At 39.4% G+C, this 27,131-nt stretch overlaps 2 protein-coding genes and 1 long non-coding RNA gene across 10 annotated transcripts in view; 2 read left to right on the forward strand and 1 right to left on the reverse strand.

Annotated features, from left to right (window-relative positions):
* The first annotated feature begins 728 nt into the window (after window positions 1-728).
* Window positions 729-17,705, forward strand: COPB2 (coat protein complex I subunit beta 2). Of its 4 annotated transcripts, none has more exons than XM_087739373.1 (22): window positions 729-851; window positions 2,575-2,712; window positions 3,336-3,422; window positions 5,186-5,312; window positions 6,417-6,565; window positions 7,717-7,863; window positions 9,156-9,255; window positions 9,394-9,536; window positions 9,751-9,950; window positions 10,543-10,653; window positions 10,927-11,015; window positions 11,095-11,201; window positions 11,487-11,630; window positions 12,315-12,445; window positions 12,749-12,956; window positions 13,186-13,296; window positions 14,076-14,290; window positions 14,580-14,672; window positions 14,752-14,932; window positions 15,084-15,152; window positions 16,826-16,918; window positions 17,342-17,705. In XM_087739373.1, exons 1-22 carry the CDS (start codon window positions 849-851, stop codon window positions 17,378-17,380), a joined length of 2,685 nt encoding a protein of 894 aa, XP_087595499.1. In that variant the 5' UTR covers window positions 729-848; the 3' UTR covers window positions 17,381-17,705. The 4 variants fall into 4 exon arrangements, with proteins under 4 accessions (XP_087595499.1, XP_009475787.1, XP_087595500.1 ...); XM_009477512.2 differs by having other exon boundaries at window positions 17,358-17,705; XM_087739374.1 differs by having other exon boundaries at window positions 16,829-16,918.
* A 502-nt stretch (window positions 17,706-18,207) lies between these two features.
* On the reverse strand, window positions 18,208-24,508 carry MRPS22 (mitochondrial ribosomal protein S22). Of its 2 annotated transcripts, XM_087739376.1 has the most exons (8): window positions 24,379-24,508; window positions 23,939-24,093; window positions 23,011-23,175; window positions 21,604-21,747; window positions 21,019-21,102; window positions 19,897-20,042; window positions 18,621-18,729; window positions 18,208-18,383 (listed from the first exon to the last, which is right to left on the reverse strand). In XM_087739376.1, the coding sequence occupies exons 1-8, from the start codon at window positions 24,497-24,499 to the stop codon at window positions 18,291-18,293; spliced, it is 1,017 nt and encodes a 338-aa protein (XP_087595502.1). In that variant the 5' UTR covers window positions 24,500-24,508; the 3' UTR covers window positions 18,208-18,290. The 2 variants fall into 2 exon arrangements, 1 of the variants encoding a protein (XP_087595502.1); XR_015700462.1 differs by lacking the exon at window positions 18,208-18,383 and having other exon boundaries at window positions 21,019-21,191.
* Window positions 24,509-24,594: 86 nt separating this feature from the next.
* The window catches only part of LOC148050857 (uncharacterized), a 34,075-nt gene continuing 31,538 nt past the window's right edge, over window positions 24,595-27,131 (forward strand). For 3 of the 4 annotated variants that reach the window (XR_015700615.1, XR_015700618.1, XR_015700617.1), the window contains exons 1-2: window positions 24,610-24,712; window positions 25,513-25,565. This is a non-coding gene — a long non-coding RNA (uncharacterized LOC148050857). Of the gene's footprint in view, window positions 24,748-25,512; window positions 25,566-27,131 lie in introns of all 4 variants that reach the window. The other variant, XR_015700616.1, reaches the window with a different exon arrangement.

A 27,131-nucleotide genomic window follows, 5' to 3' on the forward strand; every position in this document is an offset into this window, starting at 1 on the left:
ATCCCAATGAATATCAATATTCTCCGTGCTACTCCTCTCCTTTATACAATGAAATGTGGGGGTTGCAATTTTTAATTAAAGATGGAACTTCAATCTGGCAGCAGTGCTAGGAGAAGTTTTCTCAACAGTGGTTCCTTGTGCTTCGGTGCTTCCCAAAATCTCACATTCCCTGTAACGTTTCTACTAGATGCTGTCTGGGGTTCCGGTATCTCTAGTTCTAGCTGACAAAAAGATTAAGAAATGTGTCACGTAGCCTTTCACATCTACAGGGTCTGCAGGACTGACCAGGCTATTATCTTTCATTGAGTGAGAGAGGCAAGCTGGGCTCCTTCCAGGGGCTTGCTTCAGGGCCCTGTCACACTCTCCACTGAGGACCTGGCCCCTACGAGCGACGTCGCCATTATGCACGCTGAGACCACACTGAGCGGGCAAAGGGGGTCAGAGGACCCTTCTCTTCTCTGGGTCACCCACAACTGGGCAGAGCCCGGTAGCTCTCCACCACCATCATCTAATTGAGAGGCCCAAGGTCGCACAAAGGACTGTGGCTGGGGACAGAGAGGGCCTCAGGTCGGCTGCCGCCAGGCGCACCGCAGCGGCCGTGACAGCCGCCCTGAGGTGACGGGGCGGCAACTACAACTCCCAGCCTGCCCCGCGACGCGCCGCCGAGGCGCCGCCGACTACATATCCCGGCACACCACGGCGCCGCCCCGCTCTCGCGAGGCCCGGGAGCTCTCGGCGCCGCTCTCGCGAGAGCGGCGGGTCCGGAAGCTCCACGTCGGAGGGTCGGAGCCTGCCTGGGGCGCAGCGACACCTCAGCCGTCGGCGCTGCCGCGGGGCGACGCGGGGCCATGGTGAGTCCGGGGGAGGAGGCCTGCTGCCCGGGGAGCGCGGCGGGGCGGTGGTCCGGCCCCAGGAGCCCGGCCCGGAGCGGGCGGCGGCCCGTGTGGGGAGGGTTGGGGGGCTGCCCCGGTGGGTGCCGCGGCCGTTAGTGACCGGCGGCAGCGGGGCTGGCCGGGCGCGGTGCGCGCAAGCTCCCGGTGCAGGAGGCTTGAAAAATGAATCCTGAGCTGTTCTAACGTGGCCTCAGTGAGGCAGCCCGGCCTTGCGCCGCGCAGCTGCTTCTCCGGCCGGCTCCCCCCGCGCCTCCGGAGAAACGGCGCAGCTGGACGCTGAAGAGCAGGAGGCCTCGCAGCGGTGAGGGCCTGAGCAGCCGCCCCGCCAGGGCGAGCCGGGAGCCAGGCCGGGTGTCGCGGGGCCCTTCTGGGCACTGCTGGTCCTGCCCAAGGGAGCTGGGTTTGGCTCTGGGCAGGACAAGCCAGGGGTGGCTGTGCAGGGTCTTCTTGCTCTGTTTGCCCTGGGCTTCCCTGTTCCTGTGCTACCTGAAGAAGTCGGAGTGTTATTCTGTGATTTAAGTTAAATAACTTAAGAAGCAAGCACTGGAAAGACCCCTAGCATGATTATGCCTGAAGTCACAGAGCAGATCCCTTGATCTGTGTTACCAGTGTGGTATTCATCAAATGGACCTAATCGTTGTCGAAGTGTTTCGAGTACACGTTGCAGTTAACCTCTTAGATCAGCCATAGTCTGGTCCTTAGTAGCAGTAGATAAGAGCAGTTCTAAGGATAAGCACAGAATCACATGCAATTATCTTGCCTGCTTTTCTAGTATTTATGGCAGGAGAAATAAACCACAAGTTTATTCTCTACTGTCAGATGTCATGTCCATAAGTTATGAGTACTACACGATAGCTAGGTATCTTTTTCTCCTTGCAGTGTCTAACATATGTAACTGTGGGTTTTATTAATTTTATTCTGCTACTAAACGCATGATTCTTTGATCAGGTATTACTCATTAAGTTCTCTGATACAAAATGTCAGCAGCATTAAGTGAGCTCAACAGTCTTTGAGTGTTTAAACAAATCTATAATGCCTCAAATATTTTAGAAAACCACTTTGCTATACTTCATGCCTCTTAAATACTCTGGCTTTACATTGCCAATGATGTAAGTGGAAGGTCAAAGCCTTCTTTATAAGGGAAAGACTTAAACTTTTCCCTCCCCCCATTTTTTACAAGTGTTCAGTTCTGAAACTTAATGTTGGAATTGTGGATGGAAATAAATTTATAATGGGCAAATGTTGTTGTGTTCTGTTGTGATAACTGGCTTTTCCACCTGATTTTCAGGTGAAATCGCAGGAAGATTAACTTTCTATCATTTGTATTAGAAGGAAATTCTCTTTGCTTTGCTTTAGTAGTTCAGGGATACAAGGAAGATGTACAGTGCATCTTTTTTTTTGACTGTGCTGGAGATACTTTTTACAGTATCAAAAAATTCTGAATTTTACAAAAGTAAATTAAATGGACCCATTGCTGTTGGTGGAGATGTGATATTTCTAGAAATCCCTACAAAAACAAATAAGCCGATGGATAGAAAAGAGTAGTAGTCTTCTGTCTGCCTGAAAAGCAGGATTGACTCCATTTATTATAAGGTTTAACTTCAGCTTTCCTTCTTCCATCATGTTTCTGTGTCAGTTTTATGTTGAATAACTTGGTATTGTCAATTCTTTTCCTCTCTAGCCTCTCCGACTTGATATAAAACGGAAACTAACAGCTCGGTCAGACCGGGTGAAGAGTGTAGACTTGCATCCCACAGAACCATGGATGTTGGCTAGCCTTTACAATGGCAGTGTCTGTGTTTGGAACCATGAAACACAGGTGATGATTTTGGTTTTCCTTTATTATGAAATCTTCATAACTGACGGATGTATAAATTCTATTTTTCAATACTAGATACACAAGAAGAATCTTAAATCACTGCCACTAATGCATTGCACTCTCCCCATCTTATTGCAAAAGTCACTATAATAGGCAAGGAATATCGTTAGCTGTGACTGTAATGATGTTTCATCTTCTAGAAATTTATTTTTCAAGAATTACCTCCTTTGTGGATTCCTTGCAAACTAATGCCTTTCCTTCTGAAAGATTAGATGCCTCTGTCTTGTACTTGCCATCTATATTTGTGAAGGTTGTAGGAATTGTTAGACTTTTACCCATCTATCGAGTATAGTTGAAATTGGGCAGCAGCACCAAAAATATTTGGAGGTGGGATTAGGTTAAGAATGAAGGGAGAACATAAAGGTGACGTTAAAAGACCAGAACAGGCAAGTATCTCCCTTCTTGGACAGGTATGCTCCTTTTAAAAAGTGTGCATGTAGTGTTGTAGGATTCTGGGAGAGTTGCCAAAGGCAACGTACTGGACACTGTTAAGAAGCGATGAAGAGCTGATTTCAAAACTGATATTTTCTCCAGTGCTATAAACTTATTATTTTTATTTTTAGACTCTGGTGAAGACTTTTGAAGTGTGCGACCTGCCAGTGAGAGCTGCCAAATTTGTGGCAAGAAAGAACTGGGTTGTTACAGGAGCTGTAAGTTATCGTCATCTTATGATTTCCATATGCAGTAGTACTTTCTCTAATTTATTTTCATGCCGTTCCTGTGTACATCACATATTATTATGATTTGATATGAATTTGTAGAAGAAAAGGAATACTTCACTACAGTTTCCCAGAAATTTTCTCCTTTAAGTAAGCTTAGAAACTTAAGCTTTTAATTTCAAAGGAGAGCAACCTAATATGGTGGCTAATTCTGCATGTAGTGCAAGGTAGATCTAGATTCAACTTTTACTGTCAACTGGAACACAATCAGCACCCAATTTTGCCTAAATATTAGTAGTGCTGCTTTAAGATGAAACTGTTGACTGTCCTAGGTAAGATGACTTTAGAAGTTACTTTCTACTTTTGTTCTTGGTTATATTAAAAATAATTTTTTTAGAGTTTTACCTCTAGAAAAATACTCTGCTGTTATTCAATGAGTCTACTTTGAGACGAATAGTTTTGTTCTAATCTTGGTAACATGTTTTTCTTGATGGAATGAATGTTTTTTCTCTAAATTGAGGTAATGCCTAAAATTTTTTGTCTCAATTTTTTTTCCTAGTCTTTCTGCCCTATACACAGAGTAAAAAATTTCTTGTCATTTCATTGTCTTATGCTGCTGTGACCCAGTTACTTCAACTACTCATAAGTTAGCACTGTTTCCCAAGAAGTACAACACTTCCTCTTTGGCAGCACAAGAGTTCAAACAGCTGCATGGGAACTGGATTAGTAACTGATGAAAGTTAGTCTCTGTTTTTATTTTTATCGACTTAATTTCACCTGGATCAGTTTCTTGATCTGATTCAGTGTGCAGCTATGTTTCCCAAGGGAGGCTGCAATGCAGTAGTGAGAACTGGTAAGGAAAGGGCAAGACAGCTGCTTTCAGCAACAGGGCCAAGTTTTAGTCAGTGACTATGAAAATGTGGCATTAGTCATTGCTTATTCTGTGTGTGCCATGTTCATTACACTGATAGGATGGTCTCAAAAGAACATGCTTGTCCTTTTTGCCATTCCAAAGAGTGTTTTCTGTGGGTGTTGCTGCTTAAACAGACACAAGTGTGAAAAAGGAAAAGACAGAGTGGAAAAGTAAATGCTTTGGATAAAACAAGTAGTTTATCACTAAGTTTCATCTACTCTGATGGTCTTGTAAGTCATGGTCACTTGTTAAAGTTTAGCTGATGTTTTATTCCTTGTCAGATAGTTTGGGTTTTTTTTTTAAATATTTGGGAATAGTGCTTTTAATAATACTGTGTCTGAAATAAAAATATCTCTCCCCCCGCCCCCCCCCCCCCCAGATCTCAATTGTAAAAAAGAAAGTTGAAGTCACCTTTCCACTTGACTTAGAGCTACAACTTCTTTCTTCCTGGCCCCACAGCATTAACATCATTGTAAATTTTATGTTGGACAACGTTGCTTTTAATTTTCATATAAAGCATTAATAATTTTAAAAGCATTTTTGCACTTTCCTTAATTTTAAATCAGAAGACTATTTTAAATACATATTTTAAAAAGGAAATTTTAGTTAAAATTTTTTCCATTTCATAAATGCCTTGTAATAGGATTGGGTAATTCATAGACTTCTGAATTGAAGTATAATTTGTATCATTAGCGATGTACAGAAAATATATTTTCTTAAACATTTTGTTGTTAGAGGCTCTTCAATAGTGGAATGTTTTTTTCTAGCTACTCTGTGTTGAATATAAGGTATATTATACAGAGAGACCTATTTCAATGATGGCTTTTCTTCCCTTTCATAGGATGACATGCAAATTAGAGTTTTTAATTATAACACCTTGGAAAGAGTTCACATGTTTGAAGCCCATTCAGATTACATTCGTTGTATTGCTGTGCATCCCACACAGCCTTTCATACTGACAAGCAGTGGTAAGAGTTCTTTTGGTATATTTTTATATTTATTAACCAGCGATTTTTAGGCTTCTGTTTTCTGTCTAGTGAAGTATTGCATGTTTTTCCTTTTTCTGTTGAAACAGGAATCCTTGCGTAAGTAGCCAACATTACAGTTGTCACTTTGTGTTATTCCTTTGCCAGGTACATTCATGTTTTTTTAATGGAATATCAACTGTACTTGCAATTTAAAATATGATAGCTTATGTTCTTGTCAGAGAAGACCGAAGAACCTTGTTGCTTAATATCTGCCAGAGGAAATGTTCATTTTAGGTTCATAAGGTTCTCATTAGCTGTTATTTGAGAGTTTGCCACACTAAAGTTCTATTTTAAAAAAAAAAATGACATTATGGTTTGGAGTATGTTTTCAGCTGGCAATCGAACTTGAAGCAACAGAGAACTTTCATCTTTTTTTCCCAAAATACTACTGTGTTCGCTGTTATTTGAGGCAATCTGTGTTACTCAGGATGGGAAGATCACAGTATCCCAACAGGTCTTGCCCAAGAATATCTACATTGTACTACTCAGTCCTTGTCGTTCCTGGAAACCTTACTAATGCAGTCAGAGCTCTGCAAGAATGCAGAGAGCCTTGTGAGGCACCATATATTTCTGTGTTTTGCTGTTGAAGCTAGTACACTTACACTTGAAATAAAGGTACTAGGAAGCCAGCTTGTTTGTCTCTGCTTCCTATTCCTTAGTGCTCATCAGAGTAGGTGCTGGAGAAGAAAGCATGGGTCCAACTCCTTAATATCTGCCCAGTATTTCAAGATTAATAATTCAATACCTTAATATCAATTCTTAATCTCCCTTTTTAAGACAGATATATTTCTTACTTAGTTTTATCACCATTTTACTGGACAATCTTTTTGAGAAACTTGTACTCCCTGTGGTCCTTCTGCAAGGAAGGACCAGTAATCTTACAGATAAATAATATATTGAGTATTAGCAATGCCTCCTTTCAAGGGGGAAGGGATGAGTGAGCCTTTAAGTTATTAAGGATTATGTAGTTTAAGAAGGTAGGTATCAGAATATATTAAGCTAACTGAAGCTTGTTTTGTTTTTTTGTTTGGTTTTTTTTTTCAGATGACATGCTCATTAAACTCTGGGACTGGGATAAAAAATGGTCTTGTTCTCAGGTGTTTGAAGGACACACCCATTACGTCATGCAGATTGTCATAAACCCAAAAGACAATAATCAGTTTGCAAGTGCCTCTTTGGACAGGACAATCAAGGTAGAGAAACTGTATTGTGGGGTTTTTTTAGTAATTAAGTAATTATCAGACAGAGTACACAAACCAATAATATTGTATGGACAATGGGTCAGAATTCTTAAAAGCCAGTGCAATAACAGAATTTTTATTGAACAAAGGCCTGAACGTCAGTTGAGTTACGATGCACCTACTAAGTAATTCAGTAAATTTACAAGATTACTTCTCACCTCTAATCATTGAAATGTGGTGTTCTAAACTTTGTGCTGCATTTCCATTTGGATTACACAGAAATATTGGGGAGGGGTAACGGTTATACTATTAATGAGTAGTTTGGGAGAATTTAAGCCTTTAACTGTGCATTTAAAAAAAAAATAGCAAAAGTTTCTCCCGTTATTTTCCTGTCCTTGGCTGTCTGTCTATTGAATTGTTTCCAAAGGTGTCTTCAGCCTTCTCGTGGTAGACCCTGATGAGTCTCATTTGCTGTGAAACTATTACTAAATATCTGGGACTGTAGATTTACAGCCATCTGAGCAGTGAGACTTCCTCATATTCCCTATAAATTATCAGTATATTGGCTGTAAAAAGCCAGTTTTGATTTCATATGTCCTCAGATGTTGAGATTAGGTGTGTGTAAATGTTGATTTGATATGATAATCATGGGAAAATAGTATATTTACAACTTGACTCAATTCATTTTGAGTCCTCATTTAGCATGAGATTTGTCATTCATTTAATGTAACTGGGAAAAATAAAGTTCAGGACACAGCTGGGGGTAAAGCATGTAGGCACAAATAGTTGACTGCTTTTTCTAGGTCTATTACTTAATTTCATAAACAGATACTACTTCTTACAAACAGTGTCTTACATGGTTTTATGTCCTTAAAAAAAAAAAAGTTGAAAGAAACCAATTGCATTGTTTTGAAGTGTGAGCACAGCGTGTGTAACTCAGCATGTTATTTCTGTTTATTGTGGGGGGAGTACTGGTAGTTTGATAAGCAGTTGTTCAGGTTCTTCACCTAAGAAAACAACTGTGTCTTTGGAATTCCATATTCTATATCTTTGGAATTGTAAAGTACATCTAAATACCTACTCTGTTTGACCTGGATGCAAAAGATCAATAACTACATGTGTTTGGGTTTTTCCGCTGTGTTTTTTTTTTTCTTTCTGGGAAGGTGTGGCAGCTTGGCTCTTCTTCACCCAACTTTACTTTGGAAGGCCATGAGAAAGGAGTAAACTGCATTGACTATTACAGTGGAGGAGACAAGCCATATCTCATTTCAGGTGCAGATGACCGGTTGGTTAAGATCTGGGACTACCAGGTATGTGTTCAACTCTTCATAAACTTTTGTGCAGACTGCCATAGCAAAACCATTAATGAAGGAATAGAAAAAGACGGCAAAGACCTGAATACACCAACAGATTTTTGTCATTTTTCATTGGGGGCTGTGTGGAATATTTCATGGCATGTTTTTCCTTAAAAAAAAATAATTGTTAACCCTTGAGAAAACCTGCTGTGAATTTAAATAGCCTCGAAGTTAATTTGTAGAATTAAATTTGACATAGGGTTTCTGTTATTAGCGTTAGGGTTTTTTCTTGTAGTGTATTAATCCCTGCCTTTTGGACTCCTTTTTTTGTGGATTAAGGTGCTCCTCTTCTATATTCAAATGTAAATATTGTTCACGTATCAACTCTTACCGTCATTTCACTTCTCATTAATTTTTTTCTTTTTTCTTTATTCTCTTCCTCCTCTCCTTTTTCATCCTATGCACATTTACACAGGCATATGTGTGCATGCACAAACATGCATGGGCTTCTGCTTGGCAGTTTGTAGGGGTCATGAGGTGACTTGTTCCAATGCTCTACAGGAAAGCAAGATTGAATCCAGGGATTCAATTGTGTTGCTGGAACCTAGAGCTCATAAGTTCTTCCTGTGTACAGGTGTATGAATGGCCAGAAGGGCAAGACAGAATTTGTTAGATAGTACTTTCTGATTGTTAAAGCATATTGCCCTAGAGTAAATCCAAGCTCAGAAGTTAAAGCTAGCGCTGTTAATTTAAGTATGCACTGCAGTGGTGACTGTTACATAACAATGCTTGAAATTTTGCCACCACGTACAGTTGTATACATCAGTTATGTAGTCTAATCTTAGTTGTCTCAAGCAGAGTAGACTTTTCTTTCACAACTGTGTGAATGAACATTCTTAACAAAGACAATATTAGATCTGTCTTCACCTGTAATTAGTTTCAGATAGATGTTTTGCTCTTCTTTTTTTGCAGTGAACTGAGCTTTCTATCTTGCTTTAATCTGTTGTGCTACGTAGCTCTGAGAAACCATATCTTCTAGGCAGAAACCCATCTGAAAATAGCAGAAAACAACTATGTCAAGGAAAACAAATATTTTCTTCTGGGGAGGAGAGATTAACTCAATACAATCATAGGTTTTTAATATGTCTAATGCTGTTGTTTGAGCATCTTGGAGATAAATGTTACTGGAAGAAATCTAGAGAAATATGTTTTCAGATAAATTTTGGATTTGGGGGGAGGTTTCTTAAGAAATGAAGGTGAAAATGTAGCAACATGTTTATTATCTGTATTTCCGACTTTTTTTGCAGAATAAAACATGTGTACAAACACTGGAAGGGCATGCTCAAAATGTATCGTGTGTCAGCTTCCATCCTGAATTGCCTATCATTATCACAGGCTCAGAAGACGGTAATTTTGTATTTTCTGATATGTAAAGGACAGGGGAAGAACTTATGGGAGAACGCTTCTTGTGTAGTGTGGCTACACACCTCCTGCCCTTGCATTGAGAGAAGAGATAAAAGGCATGTATTTCTCTTTTTCATCTAGGAACTGTGCGCATTTGGCATTCAAGCACTTATCGCCTGGAAAGTACCCTCAACTACGGTATGGAGAGAGTGTGGTGTGTGGCCAGTTTAAGAGGATCCAATAATGTGGCATTGGGATATGATGAAGGCAGCATTATTGTTAAGGTACAATTAATGATTTGAAATAAGAAATGGTGATTCATCATTGTCCTGTGTACAGAGCAATGACTTCTGATTCTGTGATACGTACACTACTGAAAATCTGGCATTTTAACTGGCATTTTTAGACAGAGTCAGGGTATTTCACTAGATATGTTCAACTGAAAGAAAATCAAGAATGTTTTCTCCATTTGCTAAATTCTTCTGCTACACTTCCTAGCTTGGTCGTGAAGAACCTGCCATGTCCATGGATGCAAATGGAAAAATTATTTGGGCTAAACATTCAGAAGTCCAACAGGCTAACTTGAAAGCTATGGGAGATGCTGAAATCAAAGATGGAGAAAGATTGCCACTGGCTGTAAAGGATATGGGGAGCTGTGAAATCTATCCTCAGACAATTCAGCACAACCCTAATGGACGGTAATAGATTTTAGAACAAAATACTGAAACATGTCTGATTTCTTCCTTTTTTCTTTTTAAATATATTGGAAAACTTTTTGAATGAAAGAGTTGCATGTGTGCTGGTGGCTGAGAGTCTGTGGATAACAGGTGTATCAGAGCCAGGCACTGTAAAATCAGGGTAATAGAGGGGCTTCACCTATAAGAGCTGCTTAAACAGACAAGTTGGACCTTCTAGGTAAGGGAAAGAAGTATGCAAACAAAATTTATAAGGTAATGGCAGCAAACCACATTCTTTTATCACTTCTCTTGAATTGTGGGGTTTTTTTGTTAACAAATAAGCTAAATTAAAAAAAAGGTAAAGGGATACAAGGTACAAGAGCTGCTCAGTAGATACCAGAAGGAAGAGGGAATAGCAAGGAGCTAGCAACACGGTGCAGAGGAAAATCCAGTTCTGTGACATTTTTTGAATATATGAAGCTCTCTTATTCTGTCTGCGTTTGCAGTGATTATATTGGGCTAGGGGCCTTTAACTTTTCAGATAGTTTGTCTACTTGATCGTGCCTATTGAACTGAACACAGATGTCTGACATGCATCTTTCTCCTGCTCTAGGTTTGTGGTAGTGTGCGGTGATGGTGAATACATCATCTACACAGCTATGGCTTTGAGAAACAAGAGCTTTGGTTCTGCACAGGAGTTCGTATGGGCACATGATTCTTCAGAGTAAGTGTTGCAGATTTTTTCCTTTGTATCAACTTGAATTTGCTGCTGCTAATTTTCAGGCTGTACAAATGGTAAACTGGCCTGAAGACTGAAACCTGGGTGGCTAACAAACTTTCAATAACTGTCCTGCTTTAAAATTTTCCATTTGTAGCACCCTGCTAATTTTTGAAGATAAGTGAAATGCACTTGTTTTGTAGCAGCTTACAATTTTAGTAATTTGCTTCTTTGGAAGCTGAATAATTTTTATTTTTTTACAATGCAATCTCTATTTAGATACGCAATCAGGGAGAGCAACAGTGTTGTAAAGATATTTAAAAATTTCAAAGAGAAGAAGTCATTCAAACCTGATTTTGGAGCAGAAGGTAAGTATTTACTTCTAAAATAGATATGTCAGCGCATTTTTGCACAATGTGGATTTCTTTCACCTGTATTTTCTTGCAGGCATCTACGGTGGCTTCCTGTTGGGCGTCAGATCTGTTAATGGTTTGGCATTCTATGATTGGGAAAACACAGAATTGATTCGCAGAATTGAAATTCAGCCCAAACATGTAAGTTTCTAGATGTGACTGAAGATATTTACCTGTCTGTGTTTACTGATTTTTTTATTTTTTTTTTACTAGACTGCTGATTTTCTTAATCTGATTATTTCTTAATAAAGTAATAACTTCTTAAGTTTACCTCAGTCTTTATTGCAGAAGGGGAAAAAAAATCCCTGTATGTGTTGGCTTCTCAGATACTAAAGCTTCTGTTACTGTGTGTTAGCCTTAATTTACACATCCTCTTTTATTAACTTGGGGGTGTCTAAAACAGTGCCATTGATTCTGATGACACAGATTTTCTGGTCTGACTCGGGTGAGCTTGTCTGCATTGCTACGGAAGAGTCATTCTTCATTCTGAAATACCTATCAGAAAAAGTTGCAGCAGCCCAAGAAACACATGAAGGTGTCACTGAAGATGGAATTGAAGACGCTTTTGAGGTACCTGCTATTTAAAAAATGGAATAGGATTAGAGCTCATTGAAGCAAGTCTTCCTAGAGTATAGCAAATTTAGTCTTTAACACAGTCCTATTAAATTTTAGTTTTCAGAACACTGGAATACAGGATACACAGTATACATCCGCCTGACTAACCCTGTTAATCATTTTATTTGGGTTCCCTGGGGAGAGTATCCCTGTTGGAATCCCAGTATGATAGACCTTGATGACTACATTTCTCTTCAGATATCTGTTTACTGTTCTCACAGGGTTATAGAGGTTATTTTTAAAGCACACACTCAGATAGTATGTTCATGTTGCTTAAACTTTTTCTGCAATTTTCAAGTTTTGAAATGTTACTGAAATTTGAGAACCAAGTAAAAAACCTCATGCTGTGCAATGCCAGAAACACAACTTTCCTTGTGAAATTTCGCTTTGATTATCTTGCTTAACGCTTAGTTTGGTGCTTGTTTCTTGGAATGGGTTTAGTTAAGAGAGGTTTCATATGTTACAGCATTTTTGTAGAACTAAAAGCATTATTTAAGTAATTCCAATCTGTATCTAAACTTTTTTGCAACTTGCCCAACTATTTACTGAAGTATAAATATTAATTTGAAAATGCAATAGTCCTACTGCTATCTAACAGTACTTTTTTACATACCTAATTAAATCAAATTTAATGTGCAGGTTCTTGGTGAGATTCAGGAGATTGTGAAAACAGGCTTGTGGGTAGGCGACTGCTTCATTTACACCAGTTCTGTGAACAGACTCAACTACTATGTTGGAGGAGAAATTGTCACTATTGCCCATTTAGACAGGTGAGTTGCTGCATTGGGTTGTAAGCAAGCGTTAAAGGCTCTTTCAACGAAGTTAGGATAAGGTGAACCTTGTTACCTGCTTGCCCTGCATTACTGCTTTTTCTTGCATATTATGCCAAGGTGTGTTCTGAGGCAGTAATGTGATCTTGGAGGGAATAAACAGTGTTATGTGGAAGTGCATATATAGTAAAAGTAGAATTTTTCATGTCAGTATTCTTGCTACTCTGAGAACTATTGTGCCTTTTTTTATAGACTATTTGGTGGTGAATCTATTCAAGATGGATACTCTTTGTTTTGTTTCAGGACAATGTATCTTTTGGGTTATATCCCTAAGGACAACCGACTTTATTTGGGTGATAAAGAGCTAAACATTGTTAGCTACTCTTTGCTGGTCTCAGTGCTTGAATATCAAACTGCTGTGATGAGAAGAGATTTCAGTATGGCTGATAAAGTTCTTCCCACGATTCCAAAAGAACAGAGAACCAGAGTTGCACATTTTCTTGAAAAACAGGCAAGAAAACTACTTTTAGTTATGAAAAACTTAGTATATCGCTAATTCACATTTCTAATTGAATTTGCTAAGCAAAACCAGATCATTTTATCTGTAAGCATAAACTCTTGTTAATCCATCCATATTTATTTGAGAATACTGTAACCTTCTGTATAAAGGGCTTTTGTTAGAATATCTAGGATGCTGTGTGACCTGACAGATGAGTCTTACTTTCAGATTTTTATTTTAGGGCTTCAAACAACAAGCTCTTGCAGTATCTACAGATCCAGAACATCGTTTTGAACTTGCTCTTCAACTTGGAGAATTAAAAATAGCCTATCAGCTTGCAATGGAAGCAGAGGTAAACATGTAATTTTTGGTGATTCGTACTAATTCCGAGTATTAGCCTGAATCTGAGGCCCTGTAAGAAAAGACAATGGTATGTGGGGATGCAGTACAGCTCCCTGAGCACTATATAAATGCCTCCAACTTCCTTGATGAAGCTCTTCTGCCTATAATTCAAAGGAATCTAAGCTGTGGGATGGGGACAGAAAAATGTTTTCTGCTCAGAAAACTACAGGAACTCCTGGAGAATACAAAACTTGAACAAAGAATCAAGCCTTAATCTCCAGTATTGAACAGTGAGAGGAAGAATGGCGGGACTGAAGCCTCTGGGCCTTTGTTCCAGCCTTGGCAAACTTAGACTGATGCGCTGGGAAGACTGACAGGCAGTGATTTGTCCCATAGCCATTATTCAGAGAATTGATTTCACAGTTCCTGTTGTAAAATAATGAAGTTGGTGATAAGGAATGTTACCTTAGTTACAGACACAAATGTCTTTCTTACATTCTGAAGGCTAACTTGGGAGCTTTCTTTAAGAGATCGTTACTGTTTAAATGAAAAAGTGTTTATTTTATGTAATGGTATAGCTGTGTAATGATCTGCATATAACACCCACTGTGTCATGCTGTGAAGCTGCAGTAATAGTATCTCAAAGGGAAGACAAATGTAATGATGGGATACGGTACAAGTAAACTTAGATTTTCATATTGAACGCTCTGAAAAATCATTAAATATTGTTCAAAAATGTGAGGGTGTTTTTTTTTTCTTTCTCTCTCCCTCCCCTTTTTGTACCATTAGTCAGAACAGAAATGGAAGCAACTTGCTGAGCTTGCCATCAGTAAATGCCAGTTTGGCTTAGCCCAGGAGTGTCTCCACCATGCACAAGACTACGGAGGACTACTGCTCCTGGCTACAGCTTCAGGAAACGCTAACATGGTGAATAAGTTAGCTGAAGGAGCAGAAAAAGATGGCAAGAACAACGTTGCATTTATGAGCTACTTCCTGCAGGGAAAGTAAGTAGCAAGCGTGAGATTCAGATTGTTCTGTTCTGCTTTCCAAAATGCCAAGAACCTCAGGCTCTTCAAATGGCTAACTACAGCTAACTTAAAACAGCTAACTTAAAGCTTCCTGGAGAAAGACTGTGGCATGTGCCTTTTCAGAAAAGCTGATGCTATTTTATGACGGCTGCTACTTTTAAAATCTGAAATGAAAGCACTTAAAGTAATAGAATAAACAGCTAATCTAATACAAAAATTTCTTTATTAAACTTCCTGGTTAAAATCACATTTTAAAATCTTCTAGGCTTGATTCATGTTTGGAACTCCTGATTAAAACCGGGCGTCTCCCAGAAGCAGCTTTTCTTGCACGGACATATTTGCCAAGCCAAGTTTCAAGGTAACTTCAAAGCATATGCAGAGCGTGACTAGTGTTGTCAAAATTAGCTGTATATAACAGACATGGTTTGCATCTCCAGGGTTGTTAAGCTGTGGCGGGAGAATCTCTCTAAAGTCAATCAAAAAGCTGCTGAGTCCCTTGCTGATCCTACAGAATACGAAAATCTTTTCCCTGGATTAAAGGAAGCTTTTGTTGCTGAAGAATATGTTAAACAAAGTCTTGCTGACTTGCGGCCAGCCAGGGAATACCCCCTCGTCACTGTAAGTAAGAAGTGGAAGCTCTTATTGTCTCTAGAAGAAAAACATTTGGTGCTGTGTAAATTCAGCTTTAAGCAAGTCGGTGCAACCACTTCAACATTCCATGAACATGTGTTTTGGTGTTTGTTTGTTTGTTGTTTTTTTTTACTTTTAGCCAAATGAAGAAAGAAACTTACTTGAAGAAGCAAAAGGCTTTGAGCCTTCTGCAGTAATGGCACCTCAGGTCAGTGTTACTACTAAATGATGAACTCTCAGAAAGAGGCAATCTTGCTACTATACGGTAACATCTACCCTGGAGAATATTTCACCAGTAATGGAAAGATTGCTCTTATTGGCTTGACTGTAAGCACTGCAGCAGAGTTGCATGTTCTTTTGCATCCGTCTCTTCTTACTTCTGTAACTACTAATGATTTCTTGACTGTGAAACTATTTCTTTTGTGCAGTTACTTATCTTGGATCGTCTTTCGTTAGTGTGAGTAATTGTAGAGCCTTACCATTGAATTCATCCTGCAGACAAACAATTTCAATTTCACATACAAACACTGCCTCAACTGCTGCTAGTTTTGTGAAAGCTCAGTAGTTGGAACCTGGAAACTCTTGCATATTACAGCAATTAAAAATGCTTTATATTCTTAGCTAGTGTGCATGGTTATGGAATAAGACTATTCCATAACTGACTACAAATCCTGCTCAACTAATTGAAAATCTGTTCTAATCAATATCTGATGTAACTCAAACCATTTTTTTTCTTTGACCACTTCAGTTGTCCAAGTGTTATGGAGAAAACACATGACTTAAATATAAGGTATAAGCATACAGATTGAAACAAACACTTAAAATGCTTTTCAGAGCTTAAATAGAAGATGACAACTTCTAATTCTTGCTCATGTCAAATACACTTTACATTTTAACATGAAAATCGGAATGTGAGAGTTTCTTAAAGACAACAATGTTGGCACAGCTCTTTGAGGCTATAAACTTCTGAAAGAACTACAGTGGAAACAGAGAAACAGAAAGTCACAGCTCTCCATTCTGTCTCTGTATTTTTTCCTCGTAGGAGATGCACTACAAAACTCCATTGACAGTTCAGAGAAGTTAGCTTACTTTCAAGTAGCTTTAGTAACTGTTTGCTTCTTGTGTACAAAAGCAAAATCAAACTTGTTTGCACATTTGTTAAAGATGATACAGAAATAGCATTGCAAGTTATCTAAAACAAATTAGAACTAGCTTGCATTAGAAGCTGAAAACAAGACCACTGATGTTAGAAGCAGATCTCTGCATTCAGTTAATGATTGCATAGAAGTCCTTAAACAACACTTGTCTCTTATAGCTGAGGCTGAATATAGGAAGTTTTGTAGAAGATAATTATATAATTAATCTAAATACAGTTAATTGAATAGTACCATTGCTTCAGTAATGGTACTAACTGATGAATTATCTTAATATAAAACTTGTGCAGCAGCGAAGAGGGAAGGATAAGTGTTAAACCATTACAGGGTATGGAACACAAAGCCCAGCAACAGTACTGAGATTTACTGTCTCTGCTAAAACTGCTGTGACAATCTCATGTAACCTCATCTCTTTCCTGCTGAGGATCTTGAAAATCACTTACTTTCTAACAGCACTTCAGTATTTGAAATTAACTGATACAGTGAAAACAACCTTCAGAAAGAATCAGTTCCATCAACTGCTTTAAATAAACTGGGTGGGGAAACAGTAGTCTGCAGTGGAGCGAGGACTAGAGCAATTACCAGCTGTGAAGATGTGGCTCAAGAATTACTGAGGGAAACTTTGAAAGAGAACCACCAGGAGAGGGGCATTATAGGTCTGCTGTCTACATGCTTTTGTTGAAAGAATTTAAATTCAAAAGAACTTACGGAATCTCTTTTTCATTAGAAGAAGGCCGAAGAACCAGTTCCATCTCCTAAACAGGAAGTGATGAAGACGGTTTTGCAGAATTCTGATCTACTTCCAACAAGAGATCAAAAGGTATTGAAATACATTTTTGTGAAGGGAAGTACAAGCACTAAATTCACTTTACATTAGAGACTTCAACTAATAATGTGATTAAACCAAGCTAGACAGCTTAGGACCAGCACAGTGTATGGATCCCTTCCTGTGGTATGCAGAAACCGTACACAGTCATATAGACCAGTTCCTACAGCATTCTGGATTTGCAAGGAATGGAGGGTGAAGTCCAAACACAGTTGATCAGAACATGGTAAAAAGTTGCAACTCTGTGAGATGCTTTCCTACCAAAGCAGCAGCTTCTTGCTACATCTTATTTGAACACTTGTGTTCCACCTGGCTGCCTCAGCTTGGTGTTTTGCAGAATGTGCAAATAAACCATACAGAATCATACATCATATAAGCTGGCTAGTGTGTAACCATATTTGTATTCCCTTAATGTAGTCTTTTCTTTTCCTAGACACTGTTGGACTTGGAAGATGACTTAGATAACTTGGATCTGGAGGATATTGATACTACAGATATCAATTTGGATGAAGAGATCTTAGATGAGTGAACATACTTTTTAAATGACCAAATCAATTACTCCAAACAAAAGAGTGAAGTTCTGTGGACTCTGTGCTCCAAGTTAATTTGATTTTTATACTGCAAGTGGACCATGTATATGTAGAAAGAAGGGTAGACCCAGCAACTGTACAAAAAGAATCAGCTTCCAGTAGGTTGAAATTCAAGATGTAGGCGTGCTCCAGTGCATATTAAAAGTGTTTCCATTTATCAAGCAATTTAATAAACCCTTTTAAATATTCTATTCCTCAGTTCTCCATTTACTAGTAATTCTACTCTTCTTAACCAAGCTTCAATTGTGTGTATTGCAAATATTTGGAACAGGAGCCTAGTAGCCAAGCATTAGTATTTTAACCTGACTTGTCTCAGCATGTATGCTTATGTATGTGGTTACTTTTTCACTGTGCTATTTTGCTTGTATCTGTTAACCAGCAATAGCTCACTTACGCTTCCAGACAACACTTTTAGCTAAAAGATCTAAGAGAACAGTAATATGTCTCAAGGGATGGATGTGGTGTTTTACACTTTCCTAAATGAAGCTGTCCAGGCCCTACACTTACTTCAGTAAGTAAAAGGAATTGTAGGCAATTCTTTACATTCAAGATGCAACAGTAAAGGAATTAAACTAAATTAAATTGTCACCTCAAAACAAAAGTCATGATGACTGCTTTTACAGGACTTTTGAAAATAAGAAGCTGCTGTAGCGATTCTTACATATTTTAGTAAAAAATGTTCTAGGACAGTCACTTGTTTAAAGTATTTATTGTGGAATCCTGTACAGAGAATGTTTATAAACAGAGTTAAAACTTAAGATGAACAAAGGTTTATTTCATGATGCTGTAGAAGTAGCCATTGCTTCTTCATAAGCCTGGAGGGCCAGTTGTATATAGCCTTCTTTCTGTGATTCAGTTTTCACAAATACCTGCAAACATGGCAAGGGAGAGATTAACGTACAATTAAGAGTATACTTGCATAACGACATTTCATCATTCCAGTGGTAGATCTGAAATCCTGGTGCAGCTATATAGTTTAAAAGAAAAAAAAACTGGCAAGCACAACAGTTCTAGTTAAATACCTGCTTCTAAAGGTAAGGAGAGATCTAGACTACTAAATAGGCTTTCTCTTCTGTAGTTAAGTAGCCTAAAGTAGAAAAGCATACCTTGATCAGATCAACTCCTTGAAGTTTCCCTTCTTTAGCTTCTTTTGCTGATTCACAGTCAGGATGAAGCATATGATACAGTGTAATTAAGCTTGTAGTGTCATCCAGCCTAAACAAATGAAAGCCCAGTTGTAGCAGTTACTTTCTCCTAATAGTTGGAGTATTTAGAGAAAGTATACTTTGCACACCACAGGCTTTCATGAACTTCTGCTTTCACCGAGTATACAGTCATTAGACTATACAGTTAACCAAGCATTCCCATCATCTGTTGCAATGGCAGCCTCTTCATGAGAAGGAAGACCAGAAGCCTGCAAACGCTAAGGTGCACCAGGCAGGGTACACAAGTTTATCCATACTGCAGTTGAAGCCTGATGTACTGTTCAGCAGTAATAAAGCTGAAGTCTCTCTAAAATACAATTAATTACCCAATTACAAGAATTTAGCAGAACAACCATGCCAAAGAGAAACTAGCATATTTTACAGAAGTAGTATTGGAAATCTTGTGACACCTAGCCCTCAGCTGAATCTAATACTGGAACAGGTGTTTTACATACATAAGCATGAGCCAAAAGTGGGTGGGCAGCAAGTACAGATGTTCCAGAGTCTAGTAACTTACATTGTCCAGATATTTGAGTTTTCCCTTTAACAATTGATTCCAAAACTGAAACTTCCCTGTATTTCTTCATATCCTCAGGTTTAAAAGTTTCTGACTTTAACAGTAGGAAATGAATGCTGCCATCACTGCAACTTGCAGTTCTAATTGTACAAACTTCCCCTAGCTCTAGTGACATTTGCACAATTAAGTAGTGTTTGAGCTAGGGAGTTCTGAGTAAGTTTAGCAGCATCTCTTATAGAAATCCATCCATTTAAAATGAAAGTGTATCTATCTGTTCCTAAGCTAGTTAGGAATTGCTCTAAAACGTGTGTCAATCTTAAAAGCCAAAATTGAGCTCAGTAGTATAAAATTGGTAGGCTTTAAGACCAGCACTGCCCAGAGCTGGAAGCGTACCAACAATTACATGGGAAAGAAAAGCCCAACAACTCCAAAGGCTAATTTCTGCAGAAACCCAGTTTAATACCCTACAACTTCATGGACTGTAGTTGGTGTCTCCATCCAGCATCTATACAGGTAAAAGTTACAGCTAGCCTAAATTTCATGCAATTGAAAACTTTTGTACATCTTTCTTACAGAAATGCTGGGTTTATTTTTGAACAATGGTACTTGTTTTCTATTTGTTTAGATAAGCAGAATTAATAAGCGACAAACACCACTTACAAGTCTCGATGGATCATATCTATTAGTAAGCCATCCGTTTTCTTTCTGTTTACTAGATACCATACCATTCCTCCAAAGTGTCTTGTTGAACGGAGCAGATCATATTTGCCATGTTTCTCAATGTCATCATATGTCCGATGATGAACCTAGACACAGGAAATGTTTCATTAGCATAACTGGAGCTTGATGACAGTTTCTCCTCTCTCCCTCTCACTTTAATCTATTTACAGACCTCCCTAAAGTGCAGGAGTAAGCCACAGGCTGAACCATGCTACCTTAAAGCTTTATACATGTTATAATTCAGAGTAACATTGGGATAACCCACTTCTTGGTGCTTACACAGACATCTTCATGTTAAGAGAAAGCTAAATACTAGCTCTGTACTCAAAATTCAGGGAGGGAGGGACGTAACCTCTGAACCTTCATTTCACTGCTGTCAAGTTATAATCTATTCTTTAAGGAGAAAAATGCTAGAGCAAAGAGGTGAAATTTTACTTTGAAGAAAAGGTACTTGAAAAATTGCCTAACAGAAGTTATATTCTCAGTGATTTGAGAAATTATTACAGCTTAACGAGAACTAAACATTTTAAAGGCAAGTGTAGACTAACCTATTCACCAGTAACTACAGTTACTAAATTTAAATATTTCAGCTAGAAGTATATTTCTGTACCTGGTCTTTGTCAAAAATAATACTTTGCGTACAGTGCTGTCAGGTGCACTTCATCAGTTATCTAACTTCATCGGTTATATACCCAGTCCTTTCAAATCCTAACATAGCAGTTAGCATGACTTTAGTAGCACAACTCTGGTTGTGGCCACTTACGGGCATTATCATCAATTCTGGTTTGATACCAAAAATACCTATATAAAGGCTGTTTTTATGCATCTGCAGTTCTTCCTCTGCTGTTGAAAGTTACTTAAACAGAGCCCCGTTTTACTTTTCTGCAAGAAAAAAAACCCAAAACTCATCACAAGGATAACTGGTAATCTATATGGGGAAAAAAAAGAACACATGAATAACACCTTCGGTCCCCAGATAATACTTATGTTCACAAAACGAACCCTAAAGTACTTCGCTAATACTTTTTTTTTTTTAACCAGAAAAATGAAAAGTGAACTCACTCTGATATAGTCAGGTGAATCTGGCTCAAACTGAGCAATGCACATGTTAAGGATATCCTCATGACGGTCTTGCTGAAACACAGTCTAAAACAACAGTTCAAATTCAGGAATAGATTCTGTATCACACCATTCCAACTCTCCAGAATCAAAACAGCAGCCACAACATTTCTGTTCTGGGAAACACTTACAGTAAGCATCCCCTTAAATCGCAAGACAAAATGGATAAGAGTACAGTAACTGCCTTGATGACATTAATACATTTCTTGATTTTGTTTCTGAAACACCAGTTCACATTTTCAGATTAAGCATACAATTTCATCGATGCAGGACAATAACGTGGATTTCTAGTACAATAGAATATTTACACTTACCCAGGATTTACCTAGCCCTAACCTGGAACTTTATTATAAGTATGTTAACTAAGTTACAATGACAAGCAATTGTTCACAACAGAATTCAAGCAGCTTAAAACATAGGAGCAGGCTGGCTTATTTAGAGCTACTCTGCCTAAACAGCACAGTTTCATAATCAGAGCACAATTAAGTAAAAATGATCAGTTTTCAAAACCAGGAAGATCTTTCTTACCACAAGGTGTTCATCTTTAAATACCACTGGGGGAATAACTCTGCGCCCTTCTTTTGGGAAGAATATCTGTATCATTCTGTCTCGTTCTTCCCAGGTTGCTTTGCGTAATACACCATTTGGTTCTCTAACTACAATGAAACGTTCCTGAAAAGAAGGTGAAAACGAGCATTATCTCCCAAAGTCTTCTCTCTTCGTAGCCAGAACCATTGTAAAAAAGATTCTTATTTAGCAAAGTACTTCTATACCTAAAATCACACTAATAATACCAGTTTCTAATTGATTGTTGCTATGTGCTAGATTCATCATTTCTCCCTTGGTACCTGCTAACTGAGTGCTACATTTGCACCTTAATTTTACTGTATGACATAACTGCGCATGCACCTAGACTAAAAGCTACAGCTCTGTGAAGTTATGACAGATAACATCATAACTAATACCCAGAGAAAGGAGTTCTGCTGGCCATTGCTGTTCCATTTGCAATCCAATTACAAGTTCACTTGCTGCTGACCTGATTTTATGCATTTAGTAACACATACTAAATTAAGAATGCAAGTGTCTTGTGCTTTTTAAACTTTGTTTCAGAGGTAGGTGCTAGAATCAAGTAAGGGCAAGTGCAAAACAAAAAATACAACAAATAAAACAATATACTCAGATCTATTCACAAGCATATTTGATTTAGGGCAGCAGACAGGCAAGTTTGCTGGGACAAGGAAGTTTTCAATACGTTGAGGCAGAAGAATAGCAGGTTCCCGGAGGGAGCTCTCAGATGGAATAATAGATGGAAAACTTGGCAATTCATTTCACAGGCTCATCACTAGATGCATGGTAGACCCACAGAGACTTCTTAGAATCATAACTATTTGTTAAGAATGTTTCCAGCCTCTTATTACTGGTACTTAGGACAATCTAGATGTTTTATTATACAAAGAAATCTTTACCCCTATACTCCACAATTCTATTTGACAACTGCTTCTTCACAGCTTTCCTGCAAATTCATTTATCATTTATTCAGCTTTCCACCAGATCTTTGCAACGGTGAAGTAGCTCCATCTTTTGGTCTATGCACAGTACTAAGTAATCCAATTCCACAGAAAGCTTCTACGAAGTATGGAAGAACTCAGCACTCCTAGCATATCACAGGCATCTGCTTTTAAAATAATTAACTAACCATCCCACAGCTTCCCCCACACACACCTACTTTTGAGCACTGGAATGTAATTTATCATTATCAGTTAAAAGCAAACATTTAGAAATATATGTCTTTGTATTACTGCCTTGTACCAGACTGAATTTACAACTCCTCAGCCTTTTTGCAAACTGCTGTAACTACATTTTATTAAAACCTAAAGCTGATTTTGAAATTAAGTATGAAAAGCTCTCAAAATGAATTAATACAATGTTACTTACACGATGTGGAATGGAGTAAGTTAAATCTGTAAACACATATTTTGTAGGTTCAGTTCCTTCAAGGAATTTGTCTTCTGCTAAGACATCATCAATTGGCTCTCGTTCATTCAAAACTGGGGGCATGATTAGTCTTTCTTTAGCTTCCTCAATGGCTTTTCTTGTGGCCTTGGAAAAAAAAAAAGTAATTAAATTTACAATTAAAAAAAAGATCATTCTATTGGAAAGCTAACATACAATTTGGGGGCAAATATTTTCATTTAGAGAGAAAGTCTTAAAAATCTTTTTTTTCTTCTGCAGTTAAGAAGAAGTGAGACACTAATTCAGTCTCCAGGTAGATGAATCATGTGCGAACAATATACGACTACTGTAACTTGGGCAAATTGCTGGAGGAAGTTCCAAAACTAAAATCTACACATATTACTGCAAACACCAAGTTTATTTCAGGTATTTTTCCATGGTAAATTTTGCCAAAAGCATAAACCACAATCAACAGTTTAGATATAGCTCTGATAGTGGTTTCAGAAGAACTGGCTTAAGTCAGGTCCCTTCATCATCCCAGACCATGGTCAGACAACAGGAAAGAAAAGTAGTCAAAGGATTCCCAGGGCTGTAATTTAAATATCAGATAAAGACATTTAACACCACTAGGAAGCATAAGGAAAGGGGATAATAAAGAGAACCTGTCACCCAAGAAAAAAAGCATCCAATTTCCTTCAATATTCCATAAAAATGGAGAAAAAATGGATAAATAAACCTTAGTATTTAAAGTGAAGAAACACTAATTTACACTAATTTAGGTAATGACCTGAAACAAAGGAAAGAAACCAAAATGTTTTCAGCCGCAGGATTAAAGGAAGCAGAAATATGGTCTGTTACAGACTTTTTGCTAAAACCAAAACTTATTTCAAAACGAAGCAGAGCAGCCTACCTCTTCCAGCTGAGCTTCTGTCATCAGCTTGTACTTGGGCGGCTTAAGCTCCTTTTTCACCGGCCTAAAAACCTTCTGCAGATTGAGCCCTGTCATTTTGTAGAGCAGATTCTGAACGGCTTCATCCGCAAAGGAAGGCTTGGCGGCTTTTCCTTCTGCGGGAGGATTTCACACGCCGTTACCCCGGTTGAGCGGGGAAGGACGGGGGGGGGGGGGGGGAGTGAGACGGCCACGGCCAGGCCACCCCTCCCCTCACGCCTCCTCCCGCCCTCGCCGGGCGCCCCCCGCGCCCGCACACCCACCCTGTCCCGCTTCCCTCCCCCTCGGCCCCCCTGGGAACTGCAGGCGCCCACCACGAAGGGCGCGGGCGGCTAAGCGGGCGTTTGCAGCCTACGAGACAAAGGCGGGCAGGGGGATCCCCCCGCACCCCCCTCACGTACCGTCCGCGGTCCCCGCGTCCTGTCCGAGCCCCCGCCGTGCGCGCCAGCCCCACAGCGTTCGCCCCACGCGGACCAACCGCGCGGAGAGCGCCGCCGTGCCCCACGCCCCGAGCGCCGCCATCTTACACACGCCCCGCCCCGCCCCGCCGACCGGGCGCGCCGCGGAGGGCGCCTCGAGGCACGCCGGGAAATGGAGTCTGCCTTCGCCTCGGCGGCCTGTCAGAACGGTGCCGCGGGGGCAGCGGCGGTCCCGGGCGCTGAGCCCGCCTCAGTGAGAAAGAAACGCGGTCCCCCGGGCCTTTTCCCCGAGGGAAAAGGCAAGAAACCGCTCCCAGTGCGTTTGTGTTATTAAAACGCTGCTGAGGGGAGGTGAGGGCCAGGGTAGGGTGGGAACCTGTTCTGCTGTTCCTGTCAGGGTAGGAACAAGCCCAGCGGCGGGAGCGGGAGGAGGGCGGGACGGACGCGGCGGGAGTAGAGGGGACCGCTGGCTGCCTCAGCCGGGAAGGGGATGGAGCAGGGCCCTAGGCTGGCAGGTTTCCTTGCTTAGTGGGGAGACAAAGTAGTAGGAAAAAAAAATAAAAAAAGGAATTGCGGCCACGGTGCACGCTGCCGCAATTAAACCACTGGTAAACTGCAACTGCTCAGAGATTAGGAAAGGTGTGAGGCGGTAGATGGGCACACTTTATAGCGGCTGCCTGGTCCGGTGCCCCTCTGGTCGGTCAGCCGGCAGGGCAGGCAGCTACCTGCCCTGGTTCTTGGGCAGTCTGCCTGAGAGGGAGAAATACTGCGGTAATTTATGCAAAATTAAAAACCTCATGTGGGTCTGTCTGCTAATTTGGCACTTGCACGGTGACTGAAAGGACAGCCTCATTGTCAGGTGGCAGATTTTCTATCTGGCCCATAATTTTGGGGGAACTGCAAAGGACACAGCGAGTATTCATGTCTGAAAGTACTACGTGAGGAGTGCCTGTGCCTGTATAGTGCACTGGGTTCCTCCGTCTGGTAAAAGCGGTCACTGCCATTGGTGGTGATGAGTTTAGTCTTCTCATGTCCAGGGAGCTTTCACATTTTTGTAAAGGAGGGAAAATAACTGTATTCAAGCATAAAACCAAAATTAAATTTTCTGTCCAATAGATACAGCAGATCAGATCGAATGGCTCTGAAGAGGGGGTATGAAGTTGAAATGGGTATGTTATTTCATGAAAAAAATAACTGACTTCTTATAAGTGAGTCTATTTCAAGGGGTTGAAAGTTTATTGTTACTTGAAGTTTATTTTCTCTAGTGGGTCTGTATCTTCTATTGTGAATTTCAGTCTTACAGACTGCGGTTAGCGGTGTGTGAAACAGAAAGAAAACCTATTATCAGCAAGCATGTCTCTGTACAGGGGCCCTGAATGCTTCGATTTTTAAAATGTTCAAAGCTGCACATTGATGCAAGATGGCTGATGACTTCCTGTCGAAACAGGAAATATTTTGTCTCCAGGAGGGAAGATATGGAAACACAAGTAATGTGCTTAAGTTCTGTAGATTTCCAATTGTTTTAAAGTTTAGTGCATTCATTACTTTGCCAAATCAAAGTCTAAATTATGTTACTTTTGAAAAAGGAGCTTGACATCTTGGAGAAAAGAAGACTTTATAGTATATATTGGTTTTCATTAGAATAAAGTTAAACATCAGCTGAAAAATATATTTGTTTCTAATAATAGATCTTCATTGTACAGGGGAGTATTTCTGTTTTCCTCAGCCTTATGCAATATCCAAACACATGTGCTGGGTTGAATTTTATATTCAAGCTTTTCAATATCCTGGCCTTTGCATTGTCAGAAAGGTTGCAGGAGGGCATATTCTTCTCAAATTTGTGTTGGTACAATTAAGTCGAAATCATTGAGAACTGAAGAGCGCAAATGAACCCTTAATATTATTTTAATGTAATTTTGTGCATAATTTATTTCAATAATGCTAAGAAAATGAAAAATAATTTTCAGGAAATGGAGATGATGTTTCTCAATTCTTGCTTGGAAGATCTCTGGAGTGAGAGCTATACCCTATAAGGGAATTGGGAAGTTATTTGGCGACTTGCCTAAAAGCCACTTCAGACCTGTTCTTGAATTTGGATGGCAAGCCAACATCCATTTTAATTCACAGAAGTGCTTAGAAAAACAACAGAATTTATTAGGCTATTATATCCAGGAGAGGTTAAATTCACATTCATTCTGTACTGGAGTAGTAACAGCTGCTGTGAGGATTAGCCTTTTGGCTGGTGGGAAGAAAGGAAATATTAGCTAACTATACTGTAGATGAAAGTATAGCAGGTTAAGATAATTTATAAAATAATATAAATTTATATTGGATAGGTTGATTATATTTTATTTATGGTTTACATTTGTACTGAAGTAACAATTTTAAGTAGGATGTTTTCTAGTGGTATACTTAAAAATACAACACCAGCTTGAAGAATCAGTGATGTAAAAATTTATAATGAAATAAAGAATCTTTCTTAGCTTTTGTTACTATTTTGAATGCATCCCAGGACAGTTGCTGTTGGAAAATTACAACCATCTGATGACAGGGGGATGTCCCCTGTGAAACACATTGGTGGTCTAAGTCTGGATTCTATTGGAAAAGTGTCAATACAAAATCACTTCCACAGTTGGCATTAATTTCCTTTTTGTTGGTAGTTTCAGGAGAGCAAAAGGATCAGATGGCTGCTGAGACTGAACCAGTTTGGTTAACATCTCAGGGAAAGAGAAGGC

The sequence above is a fragment of the Nipponia nippon genome, unplaced genomic scaffold (genome assembly GCF_047370975.1).
Source record: "Nipponia nippon isolate SJK-2023a ecotype South Korea unplaced genomic scaffold, ASM4737097v1 scaffold_7, whole genome shotgun sequence".
NCBI classification, from domain to species: Eukaryota; Metazoa; Chordata; class Aves; order Pelecaniformes; family Threskiornithidae; genus Nipponia; species Nipponia nippon.